The 26,729-nt window shown below is 38.4% G+C and overlaps 1 protein-coding gene across 2 annotated transcripts in view; it reads right to left on the reverse strand.

Annotated features, from left to right (window-relative positions):
* LOC119653242 (uncharacterized protein DDB_G0283357) overlaps positions 1-17,917 on the reverse strand; it is a 36,905-nt gene extending 18,988 nt beyond the window's left edge. For both annotated transcript variants that reach the window (XM_038057841.1, XM_038057842.1), the window contains exon 1: positions 17,243-17,917. In XM_038057841.1, the coding sequence (XP_037913769.1) occupies positions 17,243-17,447 (205 nt within the window). In that variant the 5' untranslated portion in view covers positions 17,448-17,917. The remainder of the gene's footprint in view (positions 1-17,242) is intronic.
* Positions 17,918-26,729: the final 8,812 nt, after the last annotated feature.

Raw genomic sequence — 26,729 nt, forward strand, 5'->3', positions numbered from 1 at the left:
CTTCTGCCCCAACATTTCGGTATATATGACACCTTATGTCTCATCCTCTTCGCAATATAAGACCACGACAATGTTACATTATAGTTTTTGAATATATTTCTAGCCCCCTGCTAAACTAGTTCAATGCAAATATCACTCAGTTTGGCCCTCGGAGCTTATGATTAGAAATCCACCATCTCAGCTTTTCGGCAACGTACTAGCAAAGTAAATGAACATATTGCATTTACATACGCGGATTAATTACTCTTAAAATACGGCAGGAAATTAATCATTTTACTTTTTGAAACTATAAAGGGAAATAGTAACCTGCTTGAACCAGGGAATAAAAGATGTTTCAAAAATGTTCTTGACCTAACAAATTAAAAAGCGCTGAGTGTAACTATAGGGATCTAATAACTTGGACAAAGGCATAGTCAAGAGAACTCTGGAGGTGTTAACGGAAGCCGGATGAAAGATCATAACGGAAGGTCAATGTCTTTCCTCGTTCCTCACCAGGCAATGGAGAACCTTTAATCGTGATTTCCTTGAGTTTGGTGACCCACACTGATACCAATACAGAATATCACATCGTTTTCTAATCTATTTATTTTATCACAAGTTACTTCTACATTCCAATGTTTATTTCGAGTATACGTTATTTAGACCAAGACTATTTTCAGAGATCAGTTTAAGGATAAGTAATCATAGAACTTATCTCGCTAATTGTTCATGCAAAAATGTTGGGGATGATCAGATAGCAATCGACCTGGCTATCTTTATTTCGAACATTACAAATTACAAGTTTCTCGATTAAAACGAAGCATCCATTACGTATTTCTTACAAATGAATCTTTCAAAAACAATTAAGAGAAACCTGTGGAGAAATGAAAATTATCTTCTGCATACATTCTGACGAACATATTAATCGAATCAGAAGAAAGTCAATGATACTTTCGTATATGGAAACTTGCTTTTCATGGTAGGGCAAGAGAAACGAGGTAGCAAATTCCAGCAAACTAAAACCATAATTCAAAGCGCCGTGAAATATTTCTCTCGTCCATATGTTCGAAAAGACCATAGATTTATTTGAACCACATATTCCAGACATAATCAATTGTCAAAACGGATGCAGGTTGCTTGTCAAAAAAACATTGCAGTGACAATAAGCGAGACTATTAGAAACGTCATAGGAGTAGTATTAGAAACTAAATTGCGATGGAAAAAGAAGATAATTTCCAAAAAACACAAAACTAAAAAACTGCACTACAATATTGTAGAATTAAGAAGATAAATACAATATAACAGAATTAAGGAAATTTCCTTTGGAAAAAACTCAACAGACCAATCACCAAATCAATTGATTACCGAACATTGAATTCAAGCAGCAGAATCCACCATTCCGATTTTCTCCAAGTGTTTAGGGAGCAGTGCTTCGTTGGAAACTCTTCTATAAAGGCCACGGGCTCTTACAACATGAATCCTCGCGACTTCAGGAGAGATTTAACTCAGAGTGATTTGACGTCGAAAGCTAATGAATGAATTTGTAATCCTTAGTACCCCCGGGTTCGAATTTAATCTGGAACTTAGTGCAGGCTCGAAACGATCGATCTTGCTTGGTTTGGCATATAGCGCAGACAATATTCGAATGTGTACTTTGTTAGTCAGAAATAAACTTACAAAGATGCAAAAATAATTATAATTGGCATACATGCCATAAAATATGTATAGACCTAAAAATGGTAGTATCATAAATGGTAGAAAAAAGTTCAATAAACGATAACTCAACGGAAAAATATTCACGCCAGAGTCAGGATATTCACGGACTTTTTTAAAAACACAACCACTGTAGGAAGAAAATATTTGAAAATTTATCCAGCAAGCATAAAAGGAAGAATTTTCAAAGCTATCGAAAAAGATCATTCCTCATCTAAAGAGTGTTAAACGCGGAATAAGTGTAGGCATAGTTTATTGCTCAGCCCATATTCTAGAAGATACTAAGAATGTCATGCTAGACAAAATATTCCAATTTGTATTTTAGCAAAACTATTTCGTCACACAGAATCATGATGAGTTCAATAAGTACAAGTCACAACCTACTTTGAGGACGTTCGCATTTTGTAGTGATTCTCTTCTAAAGCAGGAAGAGTAATTCTTTCATGCAATGAAGGAGAGCAAAACGTGGATGAAATTATTCCCGATTCCTAACAAAAAAAAGGCTAAATAAGAAACTTAAATTGACAGGATAAAATTCGTGTTTTTTAAGGAACCAAATTTCGGCAAAGATTTAGCACGGAAGGTAACGATCTAAAAGAAACCTAAGAAGTAATGCACCAAGATAAGTTGTGTGCCGATTTCTTCACACCATTTACCTAAACGTGCCCATAATTAAGATATTTCGGATCAAGGATCCTTAGTGAACAGTAACAATACATCAAAATGATGTCACCTATTTCTAATCAAAGCGATATGTAAATCGACCAGACAGAATAATTTCCTACGCAAACTTAAATTAGAAACTCTTCAAAGCCGATAAAGCTTCATGCGGTCTTACGATTACACTGTACGACTGTACTCGACCCTATGTTGTTAAGCAACAAAGTATGAAAATAAATTTATTTAGTCGAAAAACAAAAAATTATTATCTTCCAATCCACATTTACAAATATACCCGATTGGTTCGAAGATCACGCATATTACAGAACACAGCCAAGATCTCGGATCAATGACGATTGTGTAAATGTATGCTCCCCCTCGATACGGCGCCGTCTCCCGGAAGGCAACCTTCTTCACAAAATAATGAAGATCTTTCAAGCTTCTCGCGTTTATCGCACTTTGTCTCCTATCAAACGACTACAACAACATACGTGGTGAATTCGGGGGAAAAATAAATGGAGTGAATATTTCAACTGACATCAAGAAGATCATCGTCGTATATCAAGTAGATAGAAAAACATTTATGGTTGGGAATTTTTTTCTACTATTCCGTTATTATTTTCCCCCCCGAGTCGTGTGTATAAAGTTTATCAACGATTTAACCTAAAATTTTGAGGCAATAAAGAAAGAAATCTTAAATGTTGTTGCATGATAAGTTGATGAGGGGTAGAGTGGAACGATAATGGAAAAATAATTCGGCGATAGAAAGTACAAATAGAGGAGTAACGACGAGTCTAGTAATGAGCTAAGCTTTACTTAGTAGTCCGAGATAAATGATAAACACAATGCAAACAAACATTTATGGACCGAGATCGAGGAGGTGATAAGGTCACTTCAGAAAAATTATATGTATCAGCTCTGTAAGCTGTGATAAGGCCACGGGGGCTATCGCATATTTGTTCTTGTATTAAAATCGATGTTTCTCGTTTAGATGACTGATACTGTTAAGGCCTAGTATCTTTAGCGAGGAGGAGTTCATATTAACATATTATCAACGGAGAGAAATAAATGGCTCAAAATGTATCCTAAGACTCGTAAAGATATGGTTTAGAGAATTAGTAATTGTCCATAAAGATAAATTTGGTTATCTCTACTTTATCCGGATGTGAGATTTTAACTGAAAATTGATACATGATTAATATCTCTCTAGAAGAATAGACTAAAAGATGAAGCACATAGAGTGTCTTTCAGGGTTTACTATCATAGCGTATAGATTCTGGATACTTTATGATCGCCTTCTAATTTAATTACCAAATCAAAAAAAAAAAAAAACAAAAACCAAACCGCACAGGCTTCCATTTCCTTGTAAGTCACTAACTCCATTATTATTGCTTGTCAGCCAAAGTGCATATATCTTCTTTCTAAAAATTAATTTATTAACATCCTCGAATTGAAAATAGGCAACAGTCTACAGAAAGAAAAAGGATAAAATTCTAAGCCAGAAAAAAGAGTACCTAAGATGTTACATCACTATGACTAATAGAAGAAACCGAACATTTAGAAGTCCAGAAAAGTACACAGGGAAAACGAGTTTCGAATATACAAAACACTTATTCGTCATGAGGTTATGTATGGGCCGATGATCTGGACTCTAAAGTAAATTTGCCAAAAGTCCATGGGTGTCTTCGAGTGCAGTTTTGCGCAGAATATTAGGTCCTATAAAAGTTGAAGAAGATTGGCGATAAAATGATGAGTTATATATGCTTTACGATGGTCTATATACACTCGTATAAATACCAGAAAGGTAGAATGTGCAGACCTCAACTTCCAAAACGAAGAACGAACGGCTAGAAAAACAGGTAGAAGAATAGAATTGATATGGACCAGATCCAGGGACTTACAAAGTAGAAGATCCGACATTGAGGCCAGTGGCGATTTGGCCAGTACTGATACTAATAATGACGAGACTTTCAACTAATGATAATTAAAAAAACAGGATTCTTATCATTATCATTATTTGCCTCCGCAAAGCGGTGCTCAGAGGAGAACCTCCATAGTGGTGGCACCGGGAGACGCTGTACTCACTTTGGCTTGCCGGGTAAGGTAAGCCATGCACTTGGTATAGACTGGAACCATTGTTGCTTGTCTCAGCGGGGCCCTGATTGTGGTCACAAAATCAATCCATATCTTAAGAAGACCGTGGGATTAAGTCATCCAGACAGGTGCTCACGTTAAACCCTCAAGGACTCACTGCCTCCTCAAAGCGTTTGGGCAACTAAAGACAATATATTCTGTAATCCGGAGCATACACTCGTACATGCTGGAAGCAACACTTAGATCCTGAATGGCCTATGCCTGCTTAAGTATTTCTTACATACACTCTTACTCCCTTATCTAAAATTATAAAATTGTTAACGACTAGCATAAAAGAATAATTGCCTCCATCTGCAAGACAGGATATATTTTATTGGTCGATAGCTACTATTTTGTCTGTCCTGTTAAGTAACCACAAAATCTAGAATATCCAAAACATATGTGGGGCCTGTAAACTGCAGATATGTACTTGAAGATCAGTGGCCACCAAATATTTGTTGATTTGAAGTTGTCATTTGATTAAGAGTTTACTACTATTGCCGATTATAGTTTGGAAAATTTAATGACGTTACGCATCTAATAAATCATGAAATGTAAATGGGAATACGAAATAATTAGAGTACATTGCTCTCTTAGCAAAACTCCACAGTTATCCACAGTATAAATTCAATCAATTCAAGAGAAATAAGTTCCGTACTTATAAGGCCTGCGCTTTGCTAAGACTAAACAAGTCGGGAAACCGGAGGCTGGGCCCTTCGGGTATAAAGGTTTTGTGTTCATCGTATGTGAAAAACGTAAATTCAAAACCGTTGGTAACGAGTTACATAAATGTCTATTATATTGGTTACTACCAAATAACCAAAACAGTCAAAAAATAAAAACTAAAACGTCCCCATGGATCTCGCGGTTTATATAAGTTCACTTTATATGATAATGACGTCTTAGGCTGCATTAAATTTACCTGAAATGCGAAACTTTGTCCCTCTATATTGATACCCCATATGACCATATTCGGTGAAAAAAAATGTTCACTCCCCTTTCGCATGTATGAATAGCCCCCTTCCAATTAAACATAAAATGACGCCACTCACTGCATGTAAAGAGGCACACAGACCACATATTCTCACCAATCGTGACAATCGCTTTAGCCGTTTTCGGGTAAATCGGGTAAGATAGACAGAGGGACAAATGGACATTGAATCGATTTTAATAATGTTTTGTGTGAAAACCTTAAAAATCAGGCTACTGACTACTTTTGAAGGGAAAGTTCCAAAACATATATTTCAGTCACTGCATGTAGACGATGGCGGACGGATCAAATTCCAGAGGCAGTTATTAGATATAAAGAACAAATCATACTGTATATGCAAACAAATACTCAAGAAACATTCAAAGGGAAAGTTAATTGTCTCAGATCGGGGAGCAGGCAAATCGAATCGATGTCGACATTGAAAGCAGAGCTGACGATCAGGACCACAGGAGACAATTGGAAATAGAAACTCAACATGGGTTACGGTAACGTAAAATGAAGTCCAATAATTTACGTCTTTACGAAGTATTGATCGAAATTTTCTCGTTGCCAGTTTTATTATAGATAAATCTTTTATGCTGTAACCAACCTTTGGAATTTTTTTAAAACAAAACCTAGGAGTTATTGTTGTTTATCTCCTTTAAAGTAAATGTATTCTTTTTCTCTACACTTATTCTAACGATGTCTTCTTCATATGTCTGTACTGAATATTGGTTGATATCCTCAATGGTGCCAAAATGGCGTCCGACTATCGAAATTTTAAGGCTGAATGGACGGATACATTGTCTTGGTACAGGAACAATGACTTTTTTTCCACAATTCAGATCTTTTCTTGCGATTTTTTTCGCCCAACTTCGGTAGCTTCGTAGTAGCGGTGACTGATGATTTCATGACAAAAAAAATCATCAAAACGAAACATTGCAAACCTCACGTTTTGATCGAAATTCTCGTAATTCCACGTTTTCAACATCCTTTCCTACCTCGATGTGAAGCTTGGGTTTTCTTTCAAATTCATATCCAACCAAATAGATTTTAATCTCCAAACTTAATGACATGACCCAATCAAAATTCTAACTTCTATAGCAATTTCTCTGATTGCAAGACCTCTGTCACACAAAAACATTGATTTTGTTTATATAAGCGCCATGAGGTGATGTGAGAAGCTTCTCTGATTGAGGATCCTCTTCAATCGACTGGAGGTAAATCACTGATAATACCGCCTACGACTCATGTCCATAAGCCTCCTCCCAAGGTTTTGTAGTTTTAAATTTCGCACAAAATTTCACGTTATACTGTTGTTTGATTAGCTCAGGCAATTGGAAAATCGGCATTCATGACAAATTATATATCAAAAACTATTCAAGGTCTAAGCAAACGAAAAAAAATATTACACGGGAGACTAAACGAATAAAACACTATTGAAGTCCGTTAGGACCATTTTTTGAACCGACCTCGTAAATCTAAAGATCTTTTTCATCTATTTTTAATTGAAACTAATTAAAATGTATCTTTTTCTTAACGGATTTATTTTCTTAAATGGTACATTTCACATCTATAATACCACCTCTGATTTGAATGGCTCTTTCTCTCTTAAACCCCTTGTCATGGATTTTACTTATGGATAAAATAATGGGAAAGTGATAAATAACTATAGGACCACTTTCAGGAACATCAACGAAGTTTGAGAAATTAAGGGTTCGATAATATTCCAATATACTGATTTTTTAAGGTAATTAACTTGGTGATATTGCGTACTGCTGTTGTATATCCGGCGAAATTCAAAGGACATGACCAGTGCGTCCAAAAAGGATCGAAACTTCTTGTGCAATATTATAGCTGGTTGTGAAACGTAGTTCTTCCCATACGATGTTTCTACATCAAACACTAAAGTTCAAATGGGAAGACCACAGTGATCTTAACTTGAAAAAAAGTTTCGAGAAGTAAAAAGCGAAAACATGTTTCTACTTATAAGGAATATGATTCACTTGGTGAGATGTTTAATGCCGCGTTTTATTTTAGTATTTTGAAGCATTTGCTATGGTGTATTCACCGCATTCAACCAGAATACCGTGGATAAAATCATCACACCAATTAACAATTTCGGATGATTTTGTTTTACCAAAAATTACATCACAAATATCAACCATTCATCATATTCCCTTAATTTTCAACATTGTGATTTCTGCATATTCAGCAAACTTCACTTACTCATAGAAGTGAACGGTTATGCGTATAGTACGCGTTGATCGAGAAGATTTGATTTACTATTTCACAGAAACTTGTCTTCTTCGAAGACCTTTGTGTTACCTTAAATGATTGATACTTCTCATTCTGTGTTTGTTTTTGTAAAATAAATCCACTGCAAACCTCTCCAACTTTTGGCAAACACATTTTGTTGACAATATAAGCAAGTTTTTCGAATTTCCTTCATTGTGATTGATGCATTTCTGAAGTAGACTTCTTCTGAGCTACTTAAAATAAATTGATTGACATATCGCCTTCATAGTTACCATGGTTATTTAATAAAGTCCTACCCCTACCCCGAAAGAAAGTGCTCAAAAAAACTTGCCACTTCAACATTTTCGGCACTTCTTTGATAGAAACTGGAAACGTGATTTTATAGACTTGACCATTAAAAAATATAATAATCAAAGAACAACATCCCAATTTGAATCTCTTGCGCTAACATAATTTAATGGTGGCCTAGTGCGAAGTTAAAGGGGTTTTCCTATGTGACGCTCGATATTTTACCATTTTTTTAGCAACAAAAAAATCTTTTTAACCTTTTCAAATATTATTTTTGGTGTCTTGGATTATGATACATTAGTTTTAATCAACGAACTTTATAATCGTTTGTATTTGCCTTTTCCGGTTAAAGTAGGGTTTGTTTGATCTGGGTAGCATATTCCTGCATGTAAACATGATGCTTTTTCTTCTATTTGCTTTAATTCGATGAATGTTTAGAATTTCTGTCTAAATTGTCTGCATTATATTTCCAATATACAGTAGACTCTTGAAATAAAGAACCTCCAAATAGCGAAAGAGAGAACGCTTAGTTTTCTACATTAGGTAAATAGCGAACAGCAAACCGCTCGAAATAGCGAACTGGACTTTCAACAAAGTTTAAATTGTTCAAAACATATGTTTTCCTTCCTTTGTTAGCTTTTTACAGACATATTTCCTTTTATTACCTTATTAAGAGTATGTCTGTGCAATAAAATTGCAATATTACACGATACAATCTTCAAGTGATATAAGAGTACAAAAACCGATAAGGACATTTCAAAACATTTGTATAGAAACTGTATGACTGAGTGCAAGTTATATTTATACTACAGAATAACTATGATAATCAATTTTAAATGGTTTGTGACGATCTATTTTGTATACCTAAAAAATTAACAATGTTTACCCGGTGGGTTCCACACATGTGATATAAAGTATTGAAATAATAAGGATTCGCATGATAAAATGCATAGACGTAGATTTCAAAAAGTTTCTTGAAAACATCTTTGTTTTATGATACGAATTAGTTATTGATAATGCAATAAATGCGGATGTCTGTCCAAGAGGCACACTACTATTCTTAAGTAAATAACTCAGGAAAATATGTTTCAATTGTATCCTTAAAACCTTCACAGTTTTTTTTGTTTTTTGAATGTTTGGTTGAAACGTATATAATGAGAAAATCGATTCCTAGAAACCGTTACACAGGAAAACCCCGTTCAAGAGAAACAATAATAAATATAAATAAAGTAGTGCTCTTTCAAATTATTTTTTATTTTCTGATAATACTGAGCTTAGCCACATTTAACGTGCCATTAGAAATGTAATCCAACTTTATCCATTACTGATAATTAGTTGGAATTTACGGTGAAAACTTCGTTTTATTTCTCGTCATACTCTGATGTGAATAGCCGCCGTATCTTTTCTAGCCGACGCGGGAGCTGATTTGTCGTTTGTGGAATTTTCCTACCTATTATGAGCTTCATTAAGGTCCAGATATTTTTTGTTGATTTGCATAAAATGGAATATAATATAGTATTTTGTATATGTATAAGTTTTGTGTTTATTTTTTGTGGAGTATAGATCATCAACACAATCATTTCCTCCTTATTTTATATTTAATGGTGTATCATGGCATACTTCAATATCATCATGTTATTTTTCAAAAGTTTCTGTCGTTGCTTTCGTTGGCCCTTCCATACCATTCCGTCGATAGTGCATATCTAACAAAACCCCTGGTTACATCAAATTATTTTTCTGCTTTTATATCCATTGATATCTATCCTTTTGAGTGTTTGATTAAGAATTACGTTCCGAATAGCTTTTTGAATAGAGCATCCGTTTCTTTTTCCGCCCTAGAGCAGCAACATTATACTTGTTACTGTGAGGAGATTGATCCGATATTGACATAGCCATTGAATAAGCTACGCTAGTGAAAACAGATACAGATTACAACGAGCGACATCCCATCATCCCATAACAAATCTAACTTCCAAAACTTTTAAAATCGAACAGCTAATGTGAATACGAGGATAATGTATTGAACATTGAACCTTCGAAGTTGTCGTTAATTCACAGATATAGTGCATAGTGCATAGAGTAATAAAAAGTGAATGCTTTGCAGTCGTAAGAAATCCCTGAGTATATAGAGGAAAATTTCGAAAATAGCTGCAAAATAGAAATCCAAGGAGGCTTAGCGTGAGTTCTTCCCGCGCATGAATAGTCCCAGTCCTCTTCGGACAGAGATTAAATTTACGTCCGTAAACTGAGTCTCGCCATGGTTACTGCAACTGAGCATTCGTACCGTTATAGGCAAGACCTTTCTAAATATCTGCAGCAATTAAGTGGTTGTCGAAAACGCAACTTCATATATGGAGCACACAACAAGGACTTTTGCTCGCGATATCATTGATTGGCATTAGCCTAGTAGAGGGTACATATATTCAGCACGTGCAGACAAAATATTGGATCAAAGAATCAACCTCTTCTTCACTAATTTCGGAAAATAGTAATGTGAGCTTTGAGTGCTAATGGAATGGTTGACCGATGAAGAGTCCGTAGTTATTATTAGGATGGTATCTAGATGTACGACATCATTGCTATTATTTCTTCTTATTTCCAGTGGCATACTCCGTTCATCACCGATTTCCATCAAGTGGCTCAAACTACTCGCACCAATAACAACCGAGTGTGTCATTCGGCTGAAAACATCTTTTTCTTTAGCCTTTACATATCGAATATCACTTGTGGATACCTCTCATCACTGTGCCGCGTGCATTCTCTCTCAGTCTTTAATGAGCCGACGTAACGCGATCGATGTTTACATGAAAGAAACTCTTCGAATTATTATGTATTGACATAAACCTAGGTCCTTCCGTATCTTACAAGATTTTTAGAAAATCAATAACACACGTAACGAGCATTCTTACCATCCTAAAAATGTATAAGAATGAAAAAAATTTATATCAAAGTCTGCGCCAGAACCACTCCCCTCTCCATAATCACGTTACTTCAGAATTCAATGGCTGTATTGTGTGCTTTAAAATGTTGTCAAACTTACAGCAAATTGCATCTAGAATTTAACACCAAGTCGATTTAGTTTCTCTAAATAATATAATAATATAATGCATCAGCGAATTTCTATTTTTTAATATAGTCCCTTCCTAAAGTAAATACAGTTTTTCTCAGTGATATGGCATTGTCCTAAAAAAATAGGAAGTTTGGAAATGATCTTTTGTTCGATGAAAAATGTTGTTATATAGGGAAAACTTTGATGTTACGCAATAAGAAATGGTAGCTCAGGGTCAGATCTGATAAATAGGGTGAGCAATCTACCAAGTTATAAGTAATAAACTTTGATGTTACGCAATAAGAAATGGTAGCTCAGGGTCAGATCTGATAAATAGGGTGAGCAATCTACCAAGTTATAAGTAAATCTGAGAAGAAGCGACCACCGAAATGTGGAGTCTGTCGGTTTCTTCCTGACACGGTTCATCAAAAAACGATGCAGAGTATTGTTTTCTTCTCTTTTCAAGATGTTATGCAAAACATGATTAGCGTATTTTATTTGGAAGCCGTTATACTTATTGACATAAAATTTGATGCTAATGTTGCAACTGTGAATGCCAATGAGTTTAAGGGAGGTCGCCATGCATGAGTGTGTGTATTTTCCCCAAATATGGTCATGTGAGTATCAAATGAAAGGTTTCGATAAGTATTTTCTGAGACATGTCAAAACATGCTTTGATATTCATTTTAAATACAGAACAGGCAACGGACAGATTTCCTTTGTTTCGGGGTTAGAACATGTTCCGTAGTCCTTTGTTTTGATTGTTTCTTATAGCAGTATAGTAGTTCATTCTTGTTTTTTTTGCAGTTCTAAACAAGCACAAAATACGACCTATTTTCTTTTTGATGCATTTGCCGTCCAATATATAGGCCCTTTGCTATGGAACACAATGTACGATGGCGTTCTACGGCTGATGCTGTGATCTATACGAACGATCAAGTCTTGACTTGAAAACTTCGTACTGAAGCTTGCCGAACAAAAGACGGGGTTGGTACTCTTTACAAAGCGGCGGAAACAGAAAACTATTGAAATTTACATCGAGACACGTGTTGTTCGCTCTCAGTCATCGCTAAAATACATGGTAATAACTTTCGACTACAAGCTAAACTTTAAACCCCACTTAAAATTTACTGGGAAGAAAACAGCGACCATCAGTTCAACATTAGCAAGGATGCTTTAAAATATAGGCGGGGCAAAACACATCCGACGATTACTTTTATTGCGAGTCGCTCTGTTTTTTTATACGCGGCACCAGTGTGGGCATTGGCCATACAAATCCTAGAAAAGGTCATAGGCTGCATGGTAACAAACACCAGGTGAAGGATGGCCGGTGGACACGCAGACTTATCCCATAAGTATGTGGGCTACGTGAAACCAAGGTGAGACGAGTTTCGATCGAACTCGGTTCTTAACTGGGCACGGTGGGAAGTACGTCTGAAGGTTCGGTGTCCATGAATCGCCCAATTATTAAGCGTGTGCAGGTACAAAGTTTCAGAACACGTTCACCTGCCCAAGATTTGAAAGGTTAAGAAGAAACCTTGACACTGAGCTAAATCCGCGTTTAGCGGTAAGGTGCATGGAGCAATCTAATACAGCATGAACCGCGGTAGTTGTACCGGTGAAAAAGATCCACCAGCGACTGAAAGAAACAGAATCGGAATGTAGGCATAGAGGGGAAGATACTGCAATTACCACCACGCAAAGCGACAACAGCTAATCTGGAGTGAAGAGTTAAGAACTGAACAGCTTCACGAACAAGACTAGAACGATGGTGTGGAGAATATAGGAGGTTTTAGTCGGTAAGATTCGTATGCGTATCCATTATGGATTTCCCCAGCCAAAAAAAGACAAGCAGATATTGAACCGAATTTATTAAGGCTGTGTTACACAAAAACCTTGACAAGTTGGAACACCGGAATTAGGGCGTTTCGGGAATTTTTTATACAAGTTTTTCAATTCATACATAACTACGACCAGCGTTGATAAAAATCATGATTTTTCTGCTTCTTTTTTCGGCTTAAAAAAAATCAAATAAATCATGATTTTTTTTTTATTTATTTACGTATATAGCATATCTATCTTAACTAAAAGATAAATGGTATATTTTAATTTTATCAATTATCAACCCCTAAGAAAACTACTGTTTACATTAATAACACTCAATACTCGTCGACGTTATATGCAATGCATTCGCAGCGGAGTGAAAAAGATAGATAAAATCATCAATAAGGATGATGTCATTTGTGAGCGAACATTTTTGAATCAACTGAGAGAGAGTCTGGCTTATATAAATCATTGATTTAAATCAATCAACCCTGACTACGAATAGAAAATATTTCTCCATATACTGCCAAGCGATATCGAATTGGTGGACCTCGGCGCAAAACCGGGATGTCTGGAGTTCCTTATTAAGGCAGGCCTAGACCGGATACCGGTTATTGCGCCGTTGATGATGATACTGCCAAACTCCAAGCATGCTTATGTATGTATTAGGGACATAAATATTGTGCTTGCATTTGTGGGATTATAAAAATGCAGGTTTTCCTAACTAGGGTAATTTTGCGCTGTAACTATAACTATAATAAAAAAAATAAACCTATCAGGCAAATACTCCACCTCTTAACCCTTTTTCGGAAGACGGTTTTACTACTTCATCTTCCTTTTACCTGTTCTTTGAGATTTTCATAAACTTATTTAAACTAATTAAAAAGATTTTGTCGCAAATATTTGGAGATTAATTATTGGTATGAAGTTGTTCGGAGATGCAGAAAAGTTGTGGTGTTAAAGAAAGTGAAATTTTTTGTGTGATTCAGTAAAATTTCAAGTTTGGAAGGTGCAAAGACATTAGTCCTGAAAAAAGAAGTGCGATAGTGACTTTAGTAAGGACCAACATGTTTTCCTTTCGAAATATCGCAAGAATGGAAAAGGTTTCTCATCAAACACTGAGTAGAATCATTAGGATGGACATTAATAATGAAGTGCAAGTTCGCAACAAACAGGAAAGTTGCTGTGGTAAAAGTAAAACGGCTCCTCGGTTGCATCGCACAATTATTGCACAGGCTTGTGAGGAATGTTTTTCAACTTTAAGGACTCTACATCAGGAGCTTCAAGCAGAGGGAATAAACATTTCGGAAATGACATTAAGGAGAAGGCGTTTACAGAGAGTCGCCAATATGGAAGGAGACCATCAGAACGGCACAATGAAGGTTGCATCATGGCAATAATAAACGATATTTCCGCCGATGGACCTAAACCCGTTTATATCGTGCAAGAAACAATGGACATCAGTGCCAGATAGTCATTGCCGACATCTTGGCTCCTTATTTTAGTTACCTGATTCAGGATGCAGGACGGTGCACCCTGCCATCGTGCTAAATCCTCCCTTAATATTTTTCTTTTTTTCAGACCAAACCTTATTAAAATCGATTCGAGGTCTGTCTGTCTGTCACGCCCAATTTATTGGGAAACGGCTAAACCGATTGTCACGAAAATTGGTGCGAGCATGTGGTCTGTTGTTCCCTTTACATACAGTAAGTGATGCCAGTTTGTGTTAAGTCTAAGGGGCCCATACATGTGAATGAAGGGTGCAAAATTTTTCTCCACAGAATGTGGCCAAGTGGGATATCAAATGAAAGGACTCAATTAGTACTTTTCGAAATTGCTCCCATATTTATATCGGATAAAGCGTAGAAAAGTGTGGCTCAAAATATGACCCCCAAAAAGTGTAACAGGTTTCGTTCTCAGATCCTAGTCAACCGAAAAATCTGAAAAAAAATCACAGTCTTCTTCTTCTTCAGCCTTTGTCCCGTTCACAGTGATCTAACCGAAATCTATGCCTCAAAATACATCCCGTTTCGATATCTGCACAAATAAAGTTAATAATAATGTATTAGCGTATTTTAGAAATTTAGCCGGAACCTCCCTAAAGTTCACGCTAGAACTATAAAATTAAGGGATAACATAGGGCATAACTTTGGGAATTTTGAAGAAAATCCAACTATTATTAACAAAGTTATAGAAGGTTAATCTGTTAAATACCTGTAATATCGCGATTCCTTGGCCTGGCAATTCCCCCATCGTAACCTCATATAAAATTTTGGAGCCAATTGAAATCGAAAATCTACTCCTCTCCTAATCTCACGATAAACGTGTTCAAGGAAAAAATTGTCGATATTTGGGAGAATAACGACATCAAAGATATGATAAACCGCTGCTATGAAAGCATGCCAAACAGAATAAGGAATGTTATTAGTGCGAAAAGTATTTCCACAAAAAAAATGACATATATAAGAATTTATGTGCTTTTATCTAATTTGATATTTTTGAAAAAAAAAAATTTACATCCGCCCAGACAAGACACCTTGGCAAGGTTTTCTTCAATGAAGAATCTGAAGAATCTGCCTCTGGAGAATGTTCTCAGATTTGCTAAAGCCTGCGAACACCGTAGGCGGGAAGCCATTGAATAGGCGATTTACGGGGATAGTACAATGGGCCTAACAATGGCCTGAGTGCTCGGAGATGCGGCTCCCCCCAGTAAACTAAACTAACAAACTAACTTAGGGAACTGAAACCGACACGAAAATACCGCACAAAAAGAATCTGTTCGTCGATCATAGGAGATGTGTAGGGTGACAACATGTTAAGGAAGTGTTGCACATGCGACAATGAATTAAATTCTTTAGTCAAAAATAAGAATATCTTTCTTCAATCACTCTAAAAACGACATCGTCTTGGAATTCCACATTCAGTGTCCGAAGCACGATCAAGAAAAATGGTACTGTATTCGATAGTAACATAAGTCTAATTTCGATCGGATAGTTGAAAAAGTCTTCATGAAGTACTCACACATTCTAAAAGCCTATTTTTCTCGATTCGATAACTCAAAATGAAAACTGAAAAGTCTATCCTTGCTGAATGCATTTGTCATTCCATCCATTAAGTTCTTTTACTAAAATATAAAATATGATGTTGCTGAAAGAATCCCAATTACGTGTAAATCATTCCAATTACTATCCTGTTACTATGGTATTAATATCTCGGCACAAACGAAAGAGAAAGACAAGAGGCCATGGCTGTTGCTGATAAATCATGGAGGTACATCGGTCTAATAACAAACGAAGGTAAATAGAAAATATGATATGAACCGGAGAAAGAAGCGCACAAACAAAATTCGTCATTAGACGATAGAAAACATGATTCTGAAGCATAGAGGCCTTATTACTAAAAGAACTAATACCTTCTCGGATATTCTAAGTAAATAATCCTACGATATTCCAGGAAAAAACCGTGGAGGAAAGTACCTCAAATTAGGGTATCCTCAGGACACTTCAGGACCAAGTGACGGAGCACGTCATATATCCAATCAGACTCAATAAAGGATTTGCACTTTGAGAGTTAATGAGTTGAGCAAAGCACATATAAATTTCAATTCCATTCTGCGACTGCAACGCAAGAGGCTTCCCAATCGCCTAAGAACAGAAAAGACGAAAGGGGAAAGCGGGGAACACAAGCTATACAATACTAGATGGAAAAAAGTGACTGTCGATCGTATATTTCCTGGAGATCTGAGGTCAACATGAACATGCCTTTTAGAATAGTTGATGTTTTCAGCCATTGGAGATTTTGTTACATTTAATGTTTTGAACCGACTGATTTGTTTGCGCTTTTAGCTTTTTGGGCACACTGTTTTTTAGCTTCCATAATAAATGACAAATCTTCATTCCATATTATTATGGTCCTCAAACAATATTCAGTCATTTTAATTTTTTTATTTACTCCCATTTCTAGGTTGAGCAGGGTGGCTAAGAAGAACAACAAAATTCACGGTTGCAAAGTCGAAGAAGATCCAATTTGGCGACGAAAGAGGAATTGAGATGAATGCATCAAATTTCATCATGAGTATTGGATTTTTTCTCCTCTAACAAACTCCGTACACTATTTATTATTTATCTTCTTGTTCCATAATCTCCCTAGTCCGATCTTAACGTTTGAGAAAAATGCTTGTTTACTAATCATTTGAAACGCGGAAATCACTTGCCGCGACACGGTTAAATTTGAATTGAATCCACACATCCCCACTTTGAAAAGGCGTATGTACTAAGCCTTTAAACAAATTTGTCCTTCAATCTCTTAGAATAGCCGAACTCACCATTCAGCACTAAACGGCATGCAAAAACACAAGATGTACTTACTAATTGGATGCTTGCACGGATTCGTGATGAACATTTCCTGGAAGTAAGGACTGCAGATAGCCAAGACTATCTTATGCGCCTGCAGTAGTTTTCCATCACATGCCAGAGTCACGTCCACCAAATCACCGCGATCATACAGATTTTGGAATCCAGCCGCGATATTATCCTGGAAATTATTCCAGCACAAAGCAAACTCGTCATCCATTCTGCGGCCGACAGATTTTTGTTTACTTTCCCCCCAACGATGAACTGGAGAACACCAAAATCACGCGTCCATTGATTGCACTCTCTTGTTCGAAAAAAGGCACTTTTGCACACTCGTCGCACGCTCAACGCTGATGCCTTCGATTTTCAATATATCACCTCCAATCCTGTGGAAGTTTTATCGCCGGCAATAAAAATAAATTGACGCAAGCCCTTTGCGACTTTCCGTCTCCCGAGACCGTTCTCGCTTAGCTGCTGGTAAATATTACCTTAATCGTGCGGATGCAGTGCGCGGACTGGTCTAACCTTTAGCTTTATCGCTGACTGGTAGCTCACAGACTCTCGCCATTGATTTGAAAAACCTCTTGCTGATAAGAAGTGGTCGGATTCAATCTGCTTATCTGCCGAGTATCGAGGCTTATCAGTTTTTTTCCAGTAGAATCGGAGATGCGTGCTTGACAGAAGACGGGGATTATTATTTTGCTGGTGTCATTAATTTGACAGCTTGGTCCGTCCTCTAGCATGAGTAGAAATGACGTTTGATGGAAAATGGATTTCCAAACGCAACCACGTTGTTACTCCTTTGGGGCGTTACCATGTGCCGAGAATGCTACTTTACTAAGCTACAAAGAAATAAGTTCGCACTAAATGAACTACCAACTAGCTTTATACTTTCATAATGTATAACGATTACTACTAAATTGTAGTTGAAACGTGCAATGGCTGTTGTAAAAATTGATGATGAAGCCATAGCATTATTCTTTTTCACTGGTTCTCACGTATTCCGGGGAATCCCCTTAATTAATTCAGATTTCAGATTTATGGAGCGAAGAAGAAAAATACATGTGCGGTGCAAAAAGAATAATAACTTAATAGCTCAAGCGTGACTAATTAAGTATTTAACGCTCGTCCCAGTTTGTCAGATTGAAGGATCTGCATTTATGCGGGTGGTGGAGTGAAGGAAGAATTTGCTTTAGATGCAGAGAAAGGCTGAGGGCATGATGGTCGGTTGCAAAGAGGAACAGCTAGTGACACATGCTGAGAGATTGGACGAGATTATAAAGCTGTTTAGGAAAGAAGACCCACGAGGAGAAGATGGCACTCCCGCGTTAATGATGTCCGCGCTAATGAATGGGCCTGACTAAAACCAATCGAAGAGCACTTTGCCGTTTTCGTTGTTAACTGAGTCGTTCCAAGATACGTGCCTCGCGTTGAGTTCACCGCCGAGGATGAAGGCATCGAAACTGGTCGTGATTTCCCAGAGTTCGGCCAGAATGGGAATTAGGTGACGACCTGTGTCGCCCGGGAAGTAGTGAGAGCCGGTTAGAACACGGAGGACACCTCTAACAGAAAGTCTGACTACTGCTAACAGTTTGATACCAGTGCAACCCGTGGAATACTATTTGCCCTAAGTCCCGCTTAGTATGGCTGTGCCTCTGCCTGCGTCGTTGCGGAAAGTAATGTAACCAGCAGCGTATAGTTTCACGTTGAGGGCTTCCCCCAATCTGGTTGCGTTTAGGCGAGCGAGATCAGGATCGGAATCCTAGAGGAGCTCGTGGAGGGTGAAACATTTGTCGTTAGAAATGAACGAATTAGTTTTGAGTGCTCGCTCGACACCTGGCCACTGCGGCGAAAGACGGGGTCAATGAGGGAGGGGCGGTCCAGTTGGCATGAGGCAGAGTGCTATGCTGAGAGCTACGAATAGGGGAAGAACAAAGCAGATCGGGAGTGCGGGATGCTTTTGGCTCTCTCTCTTTACACTAGATTGATTCCAGCCTACAGAGGCACTTAGAGAAGTTGGCAGGGTGACCCAGTTGGCCACAGTTTGCACATTTGAGTGGCGCCGCCGAATCCTTTTCGGCGTTGTCTTCTACATTCGAACGGGGGAGGTCATTGAAGGCGTGTTGGCCCACGTACTTCACGCATCTGGGGTCGCAGTTTAAGGATACGTGGCCAAATTGTTGTCAAATGAAACATTGGGTGACGTCCCCTTTTCATAGTTTCTCCCAGCTAATCCGCTGATAAAGTAGGGTATTTTGTTTAGTGACTAAGTTGGTATCTGCCTCAGAGTTGAAAGTCACACGGAAGAGACTCAGATTGGTCTTATTGGCTCGTGACCACGGGGGGAGGGGGAAACTTAATTTCCGAAGCCCCCTTAATTAATTGCGAAAGTGTGGACAAGGAAGGTTTTATGTGAAGTAGAATCAAATGCCGGGTTCACTCGCTTTCCAAACTCAACAAGGCCTTGCAAATTTAGTGTATAGAGTGTTTGGCTTTCATCTAAGTAGGTGCAAGCGCTTGTAACCAATCCGATCGAGGATCGGTTTGCGGCACAAATCAAAGGAAATTTGCCAGAAGCGCTTGCGACGCATCCACATGTTTGACCATAAGCATAAAAACAAAGTGACCGATGCGTGAAGTCGTCTTAGCAAAGTCTGTCCATCATGCTTGCCTAACGCACTTTTAAGGGTGTAGATGACGATTTCTAGTCGCCACAATCAAGCGAAGCGTTTATGGAGACTTGGAATTTGCGTCAAGTGCCAAGCGTGCGAACCCGGCATAAGTTAAATCTATGATTTTTTAGGAGAACGGAATAATACCCTGACTTGTGGAACATGTATTATAACCGGATAGGCAGCCCAGCTGCCCACTTTTAACTTATATTTTTAAACTTTGTGACTAAATCGTTGTGTTGATAATAAATTCATACTGAACTACTTATTTAAATTAGGGAGCAATCTGTGGGTCCACTGGTTTTGCTGCACGTGATGTTCCTTAACAAGTGTCTCCACGGGGATGACCCCCTTGGTCTCTCATTTCCTTTTAAAGCAATCGTTCAAGGATCCAAAAGTACTCATGGATCAATTAGCCATGGTCTTAGAAACCAACAGTGCTCGGTTAAGTTATTACTCTAGGACGGGTGCAGTGACTAAGATGGTTGCGCGTCAACCTCTCTATCTCGTTATCCCGGGTTCGAATCCTGGTCGTCTTGAATTTTTGTACTCATATTACTGATCTTCCGCTGCTGTAGGCTTATCGCTTGCACAGAATTAAGTGTGATGATAACAAAACTAAAGCAGTCTAATTGAAGCCTGAGACTTTGGGATGTCCCATACTCCAAGAAAGGAGATAATCGAAAAAGTAGAAACATACGACAAGTAATTACATGATATACTCCTAAGTATGCTCCTCCGAAAGTTATAAAGCATCATACCGAATAAAGGTCACAACGTTAACTACTCCACCAATAATCAATTCCCAGTAGTATTATCTCCAACTAGGCCAAACCTACCAATAAACTGCACTCCCTTGCACTTGCTAGTCTACTTGCACTCCGCCTCTACTTTTCTAGATTGCAGTTATTGCAATCACTTTTGTGTTCTATTCTTGTGCTACAGACCAAGGTTAGGGTTGTTCTCTCATTTGTCATCAGTCAATGTGAAATACTGAAAAGCATAATAAATATACACTTCACTACTTCTCTTCAACCGCACAACACCAGTTGCTGTGTGTCCCTTGTATTTCTGCATTATTTTGGGTCTGCTTGCCTATAACGCCACTGCATCAGTCAAATCTTTGGTGTATACTTTATTGCCCAGGTTTCTACAGAAGTCACTTATTATGACAATCTTCTTTCTACATAGAATCCATCTAGCTCAAAAGCGGTTTCTTTTTTGTCGCAATCGTGTTTACCATACGACTTGATAATGTGTGCTTTGCCTCTACATCTTCTATATCGATTGGACCGATCGTTGTTATTCGGACTTGCCTTGGTCAAGTAGCCATATCTAAATTTTGAACTCGTCCTGTCTGTTCTCTCAACTAACTGTACATCCAGTCCATAATATTCCAATGGCCAACAGATCGTGCCCTATGTCTACTAGTTTTAGATGAACGCTTCCTTAAGACTCACAATCGAAGCCTTTTACAGTTCCCGCTACTTTCTGCTTTAAATTGGACTAAATTTGCAATAAATAGTGGAGATCTGATTTTATCTCATGATTGAACCTGACATTTGGTGATCTTGAGTCCTGTATCTTTCGCCTTTTTTCCAGAACTAGAGACTTTAGATGAGGATACATAACTCTATAAGTAACCAAATTGTCACCTTACCACCAGGTACCAAATCGCGGAGTTTTCTTTTTGAATTATGTCTCTCCTTGCAGTATGTCTCCAGTTAGGAAGGAAGACAGTGTGCAGTCAAATTGTTGCAGGAAGGTGTTAGTGTTCATAAAAAGCTAAAATGAATTGCGTCACTGATAACAAAAAATAGTATCTGCAGTAGACAAAGTATTCCATTTTGGTTTTCAAATTCTCCTAGGACTTTGTTCAATTAATTACGGTGTATCTACGCTGTCACAAGAAGAACACAAATTTAAGTACAGAATGAACTTAAAATTTAAGTACAGACTTATTGCGGACAACAACGTTTTTCCAAGAATTCCACTCCCCCATATAAAAGACAAATCGTAAACCGGAAGCTCGTTGCATCAGATATAAAGGATTTTGCCATTTTTTCATACAAAAAAAATTATTAATTGACACGACGCACATCTCAACTTGATTCGGGTGTTGAGATAGCCACATTTCTAGATTTTAGACATAAACATCTAGGTCGATGCTGACGTCGGCAGTAACAATGTTATCTGCATTAACTCGGACGCTTTCGATGTTCTGTTCAATAATGCAAATGGAAAGGATGCGAAGGCTAGTTAAACTGAGAACCTTGGTTTTGTTGTCTTCAAGTCCAAAGTCATGTGCTTAAACTCCATTGCTCGGTGCGAAAACAAGCAGACATCATCAGCGTAGCCGATATTTTTGAGAAAAGATGGCATAGTCTATTGAACCCTTCCACGTTCTCCAGCCAAGGCAACATGAAGAATGTCATCGATAACGAGAAGTAATATTAACGGCGATAAAATGGAACCTCAAATGCCTCTCCTGCACGCCAGATACGCTCACTGTTCACGCTGTCTAAAGCTTTCTCGAAGTTGATGAAGAACAGGTAAAGTTTTGTACTCCGCACATGGGTTCAGAATGGTACGAAGGCTTTTGAAGAGGTCAGTGCAGGGAGTTCTAGAGCGGAAACTAGCTTGCTCTCTGTCAATCAACTTTTCGAGATCTTCTTTGATTTATTCCAGGATAACTATAACACTTAAGGTAAATGTCCTTCTTTGGAATTTTAACGATCATCCCCTTTCTTCTCTCAATGGGAAAGATCTTGGATTACTCTGATTTATTTATAAATGAAAGCGGTACTCTGCAGAGACTGCGGGGGTTGCAAGGAACTGTTCCGCAGCGGACTGCCAAGCCCAGTGGTTTTGCCTCACTTGAGGGTATTTATGGTCTAGATGATTTCACTTTTGTTTGGAGGAGCAGTCCGTGTCCGCAGGATGATGAGCCTACCGTTAACGTTCTTCAAAATGATCTTCGAAAGAATTGCGAACAATTACATGGTTTTTTCGCAATGCAATATACGGCAGCAAAATCATTATTATTTGTGGCTGCCTCTGCCTTTCTGACGCACGCTATCCTGCACTTCCCGTGATATGCCGCGGTACTGAAGCTCAACCTCATCAAGTTCGTCCCATCCACGCCAATATCCACTTCTAAATTCTATCAGTCAGCCCGACGTTATATTGCTCCTTTAAAACGTGGTCAGCAATTCCACTTGGGCCAGAGAAAAAATACTCTTGATGACACCTCAATGTTCATCGATATTCTCCGGCGAGTGATTCAAGATAAATTCAGCATCGATAAATGATCTTCATAACCACCTGAAGAACGTTGCTATAGATATGGCCACATACTTGGCCCCAGCCGCAAAAAAATCGAAATTGTTGGTTCGATGATGAGTGTAAGCTAGCAACAGACTAGAAGAATGCTTCACCCTCAAAGAACGCGGGCAGGTGCAGATATCTATCATTTCGTCAAACGAAGAAGTGACTTCACAGACGGAAAAAAGGAGCTTGGAAGAACCAACAGGTCTATGAACTCGAAAAGTGCAGGGGGCAACCACATCAGGCGCGGAAGTTTTATCAACAAGTAAACAGGATGAAACCGGGACAAAGAAGAGAATCGGATTTTCGGCCGTATGGGCACATTGGAGCGATGGGTTGAGTACTTTGATGAATAGCTCAACAACCAAAATATAGGTGAGTTGGAGGTCCCGCTAACTGAAAATTACGGGCAAATGTGGCCACCACCAAGCATGGAAGAAATAATCCGTGCAATTCAACGGCTTAAAACCCATAAGTTGACTCATGAAGTGATGCATAAAGTGTGGAAGAGCGCCTGAGAATTCCTGATGATTAGCAAAAAGGTATTATTTGTCCCATACAAAAGGGGGATATCACGCATAGCTATCATGTTGCTGATCTATAAGATATTCTCCATTCCCCGCTATCTAGCTAGACCGAATACGCCCAGAATATTATCGGTCCATATTAAAGAGACTTCATACCTATGGCCGTCAGTTTCACCATCATCATCGACTTCCAAGACCGCTATGATAGCACAGCCAGGGTAAAACTGTATACGGCCATGACAGAATTCAGCATCCTGACTAATATGCGAAGCCATTAAAAGCACCAACACCACTCTCGAGGCCAACAACCTGGCCCTGGAAAAGCTGATCGGCGATGCTGATGTGGATTCGAGAGGCACCATCCTCTTCAAGTCTATTCAACTACTGGCCTATGCTGATGATATTGATATTATGGGAAAAATAACCCCAAATTTGCAATCTACCTCTAGATCGAACAGTTGATAATCGGCGCGAGATCTTGGGTTGCATATCAATGAAGGGGAGGTGAAATATAAGGTGGAACGTCAGCACTAAAAGACAAAGACACAACAGCTTCAAATCGCCCTGGTCGAATGAGAACAATAAAGATAGGAGAATATATCTTGAGGCCAATAACGACGATGAAATCCGCGTACAGTTGGTAGCCAACAGAGCTTATTTCAGATTACAAAAACCGTGCCACCCGAAAATCCTTGTCGTAGGGTAACCGAACTAAGTAGTAGGGCACCCGTGTTGAAAAGCAACACCACGCCGAGGCCCGAAGGTCTCTTCTCGCTTGCGCATAACCAACAACCCTCATGAAGCTCCCAGTTGCCAACCGCAAATAACCGAGCTGTACTCACATACAATGGGAGTTCACCCGAAGTATGAGAGTCCAGGAGCTATCCCGGTTCCCATGGTACCAGTATACCCCTGGCAAGGTTTCGTGACCAATTTGTCGCTTCAGATGAGTCCCCGTGCAGACTCGGATCTGATCGCCTTAATTAGGCCTTTGGAGCATTCGCCTACTGCATCACGGCCGGCAAACCAAAGTGATTACAGCGTCTCCAGGTGCCACCACTATGGAGGTTCTCCTCGGCCACTTGGTTTTGGTTTGTCCGATAGGGTTGCCCCGTCTTCCTCACCGCCACCTCTGTGCACCAACCGCCTATTGTACAAGACAATCTTGTCAGTTCTCATCTTGCAAACTCTACTACAGCAGGCCTAGGCCAAATACCAGTTGCTTCGTCGTTGATGATGATGATGAATAAAAAGAAAAATGATTTTTCTAATTATCAAAACTGCATGTGACCCCATACCTAAACGTTTTCTGGACAGCCAGAGCGTGTTATAATTCACTTTATTAATTTAGTAATAATGCTCTGTAACTATTCTTTATTTAAATAACAATTCACTTAATAATTAAATAAAAATTCATATATTAATTTGATTATCTGGACTGTCAGTCCATACTGATTTTTATTTTTTTCTTGACATCGGAAAAACAATTTTTCGGATCTCATGGCCAATGCCGTTATTAAAACACAATACGTTCATTCCGCCACAAACGTAAAAGAAGCAGCGTGCGTTGCTACATAAGGAAATTACAAAGAACGTAGAATTCTAAAGGTGAGCCGCTTGGCCACGCTCTGAGTGATCTTCAAATATCCAGCTCACAAAGGAGTCATTAGCGGGGCACCTACTTCCCTTTTGATAGTAACTACTATTAGTTCTGTGGGAGTTTACCAAATCTACTACCTGGGACGCCTACGTCTTACACTGTCATCCAGACCATAGTGACTCTTCCTTCTTCCTCCCTCAAATGGGTTTGGGACTGTCTATGGCGCAGTTAATTACTTGCTCTCCTCCTCGAAAAAATAACGCTAAAAATTAGACTTATATTACCATTAAGTACTAAGAAGCCCCGTTATAACCCCAAAAGAATTGTACACTTTTTGCATGAATGGGAAGAGCTCTCCTTCGGAATTGGTGTTTTGCTTTGACGCACAGGTGAAGTATCTTCACATGGTTTTTAGTCAGTTTTCATGGTCTTTTTATGATACCTTCAATAACATGGTTTAAGTAAAAAACAAAAGCGTTTCTAAGAGCGGCCTAATCTTCATTTGCATCCAATGATAAGTTGTTCAAGATTTCTCACTACCAATGAAAACTTCTAAACGTATTCGTGCCAGAATCCTAGGCAATATTCCACAAAATAAAGTAAATGCTGCACCAAGCGTTTCCATATCCGCATTCAATTGTGTCACGGCGCACTGAAGACGAAGAAACACGAGGAATATTTAGTGTCGACATCAAAAACCATCTTGAAATGTTAGTTCCAAATGTATTTGAGAAAAATAAAGTAAAAACTCAATGTTGAGACTAAACTCGTTAATAAGTGCGCATGAGCAACTGAATGACTGTCCAGCAAAACTATCTATCATTGATTAGAGGGCAACTGAAACCGGTTAGCTTTGAATCGAACAAGTGCATAAAAAACATCTCTTGCGTAAGACAGCGCAAGACACGGTTCAAGCATGGATTTAAATCGAGTTAAGTTCGGCAGTAACATGGGAAAGTGATCGATGAATCGAAATTTAGAATGACCTTGAATTTCTTGAGCCGATTTGTGTGCAAGATAAATAAATGCAGTCATTACAAGACTTAAAATGTACTCCATTAGCAAACCGTCCAAAAATTCTACATCATGAAATTTTGTTCTTAATCGATGAACTCATCGACTGCATTTCGCAGTGGCTGGTATCACATGAATGCTGGTTTCCCCCCATCTCCCCAAAGCAAATACAAATTATCTTCTGTTGTCATTAATAATCGCGCACTTGTTTATATAACGCTAATGCCGGGTAATCACTTAATGACGGCGCGCACTGGTGTTGCGTACACTTCGATCAGTCTCTGCGGAGAAGCGTGCCACGTACTTTACTTTTCAATCGACTACTATGGAAGCTATTATTCAGCACAATGAAATTTGAAAAC

The sequence above is a fragment of the Hermetia illucens genome, chromosome 3 (assembly GCF_905115235.1).
Source record: "Hermetia illucens chromosome 3, iHerIll2.2.curated.20191125, whole genome shotgun sequence".
NCBI classification, from domain to species: Eukaryota; Metazoa; Arthropoda; class Insecta; order Diptera; family Stratiomyidae; genus Hermetia; species Hermetia illucens.